Source organism: Asparagus officinalis, chromosome 4 (genome assembly GCF_001876935.1).
Source record: "Asparagus officinalis chromosome 4, Aspof.V1, whole genome shotgun sequence".
Taxonomy (NCBI): domain Eukaryota; kingdom Viridiplantae; phylum Streptophyta; class Magnoliopsida; order Asparagales; family Asparagaceae; genus Asparagus; species Asparagus officinalis.
Genome location: NC_033797.1, coordinates 70,194,327 through 70,200,756, shown reverse-complemented (window position 1 = coordinate 70,200,756; position 6,430 = coordinate 70,194,327). Strand labels below are relative to the sequence as shown.

At 40.8% G+C, this 6,430-nt stretch overlaps 1 protein-coding gene across 1 annotated transcript; it reads left to right on the top strand.

Annotated features, from left to right (window-relative positions):
- LOC109837682 (myb-related protein Hv1-like) lies at window positions 1,385-2,888 on the top strand. Its single transcript, XM_020406013.1, has 2 exons — window positions 1,385-1,723; window positions 2,301-2,888. The coding sequence occupies exons 1-2, from the start codon at window positions 1,461-1,463 to the stop codon at window positions 2,764-2,766; spliced, it is 729 nt and encodes a 242-aa protein (XP_020261602.1). The 5' UTR covers window positions 1,385-1,460; the 3' UTR covers window positions 2,767-2,888.

The following is a 6,430-nucleotide window of genomic DNA, read 5'->3' as shown; positions in this document are numbered from 1 at the left end:
CTGAATTCTCCTGCTGGATTTCGTGCACTTCTCTGGTCGCGTTCGCCAATTCTTCATATGAATTAGAGCTGGAGGACTCGTAGCGGCATGTTGTGATAGTGGGGAGCAGAGGGCACATCTGTTCCATTCACTTTTGCATGTAATTACCATTCTATGGCGTCTCTTTAGCGGTTTGGATTTTTGAGTGTCGCTTTGACTGGGTTCGACTTATTTTGCTGGAGGTTCATTATTCTTGGTTCTTATGTACCCCTGGGGGTTCATTTCGTTAAACTCTCTTATTAGAGGGCCAAGTTGAGTGAAGATTCCCAATGTTTTAGCCAAATTTTATTTGAATCCTTAAGCGCTTTGAAAGTCATTGAAAAAAAAAAGTCCCTTGTTTATATAAAAAATTTCATATTACATTTGCACCAAATTAGGATATATTTTCAAATAAGCCCCTAACTTTAATTGAGACTGATAACAAAGGCAAAGGGCAAGACGATTAGAATGATAGACCATTGCTATTAAGTTAATTTCAAATAGAGGGACGCATCAGGTTGGGAAATGGCCTTGCATTTCAGTTCTAGAAGATAAAGGAAGAGTCAGAATTGAAGCGGAAAGCAAAACAACCGGTTGGTTTGCCCAACAAAATCCTCCGTCAGTATGCCGCGCGGTCAAACCCGTATGTTAGACTGATTCAAGAAGTTTTCCTGTTTTGGATTTATTTTGGAATTCTATTCGCATTAAGATTCCTATAACCAATCTATTTTTCCGTGGTAATTTTTTTTGAAATATATTGCTATTCTCTTTAGTTTGAACATGATTTCTCGCGGTTTCAATATCGCCAAGTAATCGATTGGTTTATGAAGATCGAGGAGATCTAATCAGCCTATTCGGTAATGCTTTTGCGGGCTACATTTTGCAATATACAGTATCGAATTGCAGCTGGCGTGCGCCAACAATATTAAGCGTCTTTTTTAGATGCCGAGTATCCTCATCTTGAAATAAACCACAACTTAAATGTTATTGAACACGTGAATCGTACAATAGCGGATAAATTTCCTCATCTTGAAGAGTTTTTTTTTAATTTAATTAGGTAATCTCATCTTGAAAAGGCTTTTTTTAAGGTAATCTCATCTTGGAGCATTATAGAAAAACATAACAGATCGACTTGATTAAAATAAGCATATGGTTAGCTGACCAGAGACTTGTCGTTAAAACCATAAAGCATGTGATTAGCAAGTTAATGAGTGAGAGAGAGAGAGAGAGAGAGAGAGAGAGAGAGAGAGAGACCAAACCTTTACCAACCCCGAACAACTCCCTCTCTCTCCTTCATATATAATTATTCCCTCACCAGCTCACGCATCTAGAAATACCCCCCACCACCACCACCAATACTAACCAACTCCACACCATTCTTTCCTTCTTCCTTTTTATAAATTAACTCTCAATAGTTACCAATTTACACTACTTCTCAAAATATGGGAAGGTCTCCGTGCTGTGAAAAGGCTCACACTAACAAAGGAGCGTGGACCAAAGAAGAAGATGAGAGGCTTTCTGCTTATATACGCCAACATGGTGAAGGATGCTGGCGGTCACTGCCCAAGGCTGCTGGGCTCCTGAGATGCGGTAAGAGCTGCCGGCTCCGCTGGATAAATTATCTCAGGCCGGACTTAAAGCGTGGGAATTTCACAGAGGAAGAGGATGAGCTCATTATCAAGCTCCACAGCTTATTAGGCAACAAGTAAGAGTTAACATAAATACATGTTAAGTCAACAGTATGTATACATACATACATATAGTCTCATGTCTTTTGTGTATAATATCCATTAATACTTCATCATGTTTAATTAATTTGTTAAAGAAATTAAATTTGTCTTAAACTACAAAGAGATTGAAATGAATCAAAGTTAATTCAAAATCAATGTGAGGGCATACTCGCTCACATGGGGATTACTAACATGAATTTAATTATATCCTCTCAACTACAGTACTAAAGAGTGTTTTTTTTTTTAATTTATTTAAACAACTACTCGATCAGCATGTCAATTATAGGAAATGATAAGTGTTATGATTAGTCTGTGGTCTTCTAATCCTCCCTCTTATCTCCTAATTTATTTTTGCATATTGTATACTTTCTTTCTCTTGGTTAATTAATAAATTTTCTGAACATATGTAACTTCGGTTACTGAAAAAAGATGACCGTCTAGGATGCATCATCATTGTTATATTAAGGAAAAAAAAATCATATGATCTAAACTGATCCATTTATTCTACATACCATGCTAAAATTAATAAATTCTAAAAAAAAATATTTTCAGATGGTCTTCGATAGCGGGAGAGCTACCAGGAAGGACAGACAATGAGATCAAGAACTATTGGAACACACGCATCAAAAGAAAGCTACTAAGCCAAGGAATAGATCCGGCCAGCCACCGACCACTTCGAGCACCAGTCTCGGATGTCACCATCTCTTTCACTAAAAATAGAGAAGATAAGCAGAACCTGGACTTCATTTCACAAGAAAAAGAGAGGAGCAGTAATAGCAGCAGAAGTAGCAGCAATAGCAACGATTCAACGCCAACACAGTGCTTAGATTTGAATTTGGAGCTTTGCATAAGTCCTCCTGCTGTAGAGCAGACTGAGGGGGTCTCTGTGAAGAGAGAAGTGTTTTGTTTTGATTGCAGGTTGGGATTGAGGGAAAGCAACGGATGTATTAAATGTGAGGGGTTTTTCGGCCTTAGTAGTGCTGGTGTTTTGGACTTCAGAAGCTTTCAGATGAAGTAAAGAAGGGGCTAGTTGTTTTTAGTTTTCTTTTTTTTTGAAGGGTTTTTTCTTTTATGGATTTTGAGGAAAAGAAATGTAGTCTATGAGCCTTATCTATTAATTCCCTTCCTTTTCCTTTTCATTCGAAACTGGTTAACACAAAAATAATATAATTTACACATCTCCTTGCAAACTTAGAATTTAGCAAAATCTATATGCAAGGTGATATTTCCAATTTTGAAATTTAAATGTTTCCTCGTACGAATTTAAAGTCTCCGTGACCAATCAAATAGATATATTGATCGTGCAAGAAAATTTGCACTAAATGAAGATAAATTGATACAAATTTCTACTTTCTGCTGATCATAAAACACTATACATCTTATGTTTAGAAATGGAACATTGTCCTAAGAAAATAACTTAAGTAATATAACTACGTTTAACAAATTATAATATTTGACTACTTTTAACAAATATCATATAAGGCTATTTTGTTAAAAATAAAAATATAACCATCAATCATTACTGCAGGTTTGAAGTTATGATGTGATGTTTAGGGATTTTAAGATGGTATTAGATCAATCCATATCTAAATCTCACTAGCCACGAATTTAAACATCGTTGTGTGTGTGTGCAGGTGAGGACCACGAGACCACGAGCCGGACGCGGACTCGTGTGATGAAGCCGCGTGAATGAAGAAGCCGGACGCGGACGCGTTTCTTTTTCCGCAAGTGAAGCCCACGAAGGCCCAACATCACGTTTATATATAAACGTTGTTTTTTTTTATTAGGTTGAGCGAAGGAGGCTAATTGGGTCTGTACGGCTGCAGGAGAATAGCAGAGGGATTTTTTGCGGCTGTCTTCAATCGGCTGAGCAAGTACAAAGACAGAGGAGATAGCGGCTGCAGTTGAGGAGATTTTGTGTAGTCTCTTTTAGGGTTTTGTGCATCCCTTTGAGAGGTATTTGTGAGGGATTTGAGAGTTTGTTTGAGGGTTTAGATTGAGAGTGATTGTAAACCCTAGTTGTATTCTCTCCCTCTATTAGTAGATCTCCCCCCCTCCTTGCCCCGTGGACGTAGGCAAATTTGCCGAACCACTTAAAAATTGATTGTATCGCTTTTGTGTGATTTGTAATAGCTTTTTAGGATCCCTCGACAGGTCAGTCCTAGAACTGATGAGAGGAAGAGCCGATATCTCACTTGGTTGAGATATCCGCTTCAGATTCTTGTCTCCTTGGTGAGACGGGAATTCTTATTGCGATCTGACTCTCTTGTTGTGCTGCCGAAGTGCTGTCAAAATTTCCGCTGCGCGCAACAAGTGGTATCAGAGCCTAGATTTCAGATCTAGGGTTTTTTGGTAGAGGAAGATTTTGTGTGAAGCTTAGTTCTTGGAGTTCTCGGCTTCGGTGGAGATAGCATTAGGAGTTGCCGTTAGAGATTTCGCTTTCCTCGTGTGGTTAAGAAATCTATTTGGAATCCAATCTAGGGTTCAGTTGGGTGGTTCTTAATTTCTATCAAATTTGTTCTTTCTCTACAATTTTGGAGTTAGTTTGCAATGGGAGAAGAAGGTGAAAGCAGCAAATCGATGGCGAGTACAATACAAGTTGGTTTTCAGAACACTAAGATTAGTGTGGTGAAGTATGACGGCAAAATCAACTTTGGTTTGTGGATGAGCGACGTACAGGATGCGCTCAATGCTCAGAATTTGGAAGAGACCATCATGGTCCACGAGAGGCCACCTAAATATGATGAGGCGGTATGGGAGAAAATGAATAGGAACGCTTGTGGGGTGATCAGGTCCTGTTTGGAACAGGAACTGAAATATCATGTGATTGGGGTGACGTCTGCAATGAAGATGTGAGAAATTCTCAACAATAAGTAGTATCTCACAAAGAGTGTTGAGAACAGGTTGCACTTGCTGCGAAGACTCTTCAGAATTTCAGATGTCCAGAGGCACTCGCTAGCGGCTCATGTGAACAACTACACTAAGTTGTTGTCGGACTTGGCGAATGTTGATGAGAAGATATCGGATGAGTACAAGGCGATTATTTTGTTGGGCTCCTTACCGGATGAGGAGTGTGATACCTTCGTGCTCATTTTGTTGAACGGGAGATCTTCTATCAGCTATAGTGAAGTGACTAACGCTTTGACCAATTATGATTTGAGTTTGTTGAACGGGAGATCTTCTATCAGCTATAGTGAAGTGACTAACGCTTTGACCAATTATGATTTGAGAAGGAAGGATAAGGAGACTTCCCGTGCTAGCACTTCAGGCGAGGCCTTATCGACGAGAGGTAGAAGCCCATATCCGAAAGGTGGTAATAGAGGAAGGTCAAAGTCAAGAAGCCGCCACCAATTAACAAAGAAAATGTGCATTCTGCAAGGAGCAGGGACATTGGAAGAGAGTCTGCCCGAAGCTCAAGGAGAAAGAGAATGGCAAGAAAAAAGGCCCGAAGGCCAATAAGGTGAATATTGCGAAAGGCGATGATTCCGATGATTCGTGCTTTTCTCTACTGATTACTCCGGAGGTGAACCATGTGGATGCATCAGATTGGATGCTTGATTCCGGCGCTACTTTTCATGTGGCCCCTAGGCGAGACTGGTTTGCATCTTTTGAGAAAGTCGACGGGGGCGTTGTTGTCATGGGAAATGATCAATCCTGTGGCGTTTGTGGGATAGGTACCGTGCGGATTAGGATGCACGATGGAGTAGTCCATGAGTTGAAGGAGGTGAGATTTGTTCCTCAACTGAAGAAAAATCTTATCTCAGTTGGAGCTTTGGAGGCGAAGGGATTCAAGGTGACTTTCGAAAACGCTGTAGCGAAGGTTACTAAGGGATCATTGGTGGTGATGAGGGGAGTCCGCAATCGGAATTTGTATTATCTGAAGGGAAGCACCGAGATTGGCCAGGTTGCTTCAGCTATTTCAGAAGCGGACATGAGCAGACTTTGACACTATAGGTTGGGGCACACAGGTGAAAAGTCACTACAGACATTGTGTAAGCAGGGACTATTGAAGGGAGCCAAGAGTGAAAAGATTGAGTTCTGTGAGCACTGTGTTCTTGGAAAGAAGACGAAAGTGATGTTCGGGACTGCCATTCATCAGACGAGGGGCATCCTGGACTACGTGCACACAGACGTTTGAGGTCCCACCAAGACTGCATCACTTGGTGGTCGACATTGGTTCATCACTTTTGTAGATGACTATTCTAGGCGTTGTTGGGTGTACACCATGACGAAGAAGAGTGAAGTCCTAGATTTGTTTGTGGAGTGGAAGAAGAGATTGGAACTGCAGACTGGGAGAAAGATCAAGACGTTGCGATCCGACAACGGTGGTGAGTATACTTCTGACCCCTTTCAGCAGCTATGTCGAGACGAGGGCATAGAGAGACACTTCACAGTTAGTCATACACCGCAGCAAAATGGGGTGGCAGAGAGGTTGAATCGGTCTTTACTGGAGAAGATCCGATGCTTATTGTCGCAGAGTGGTTTGGAGAAGATCTTTTGGGCTGAGGCACTTACATATGCGAGCCACCTCATTAATAGGCTGCCTTCATCTGCGATTGAGGGGAAAACCCCTATGGAGATGTGGTCGGGAAAGCCAGCAATTATGACCAGCTCAAGGTATTTGGGTGCCCTGCATATTATCATGTTAAAACTGATAAATTGGAACCTCGAGCTAGGAAGGC

Coding starts and splice junctions, on each gene's coding strand:
- LOC109837682 (XM_020406013.1), top strand. CDS start 1,461: ATGGGAAGGTCTCCGTGCTGTGAAAAGGCTCACACTAACAAAGGAGCG. Junction 1,724..2,300: donor CACAGCTTATTAGGCAACAA/GTAAGAGTTAAC, acceptor AAATATTTTCAG/ATGGTCTTCGATAGCGGGAG.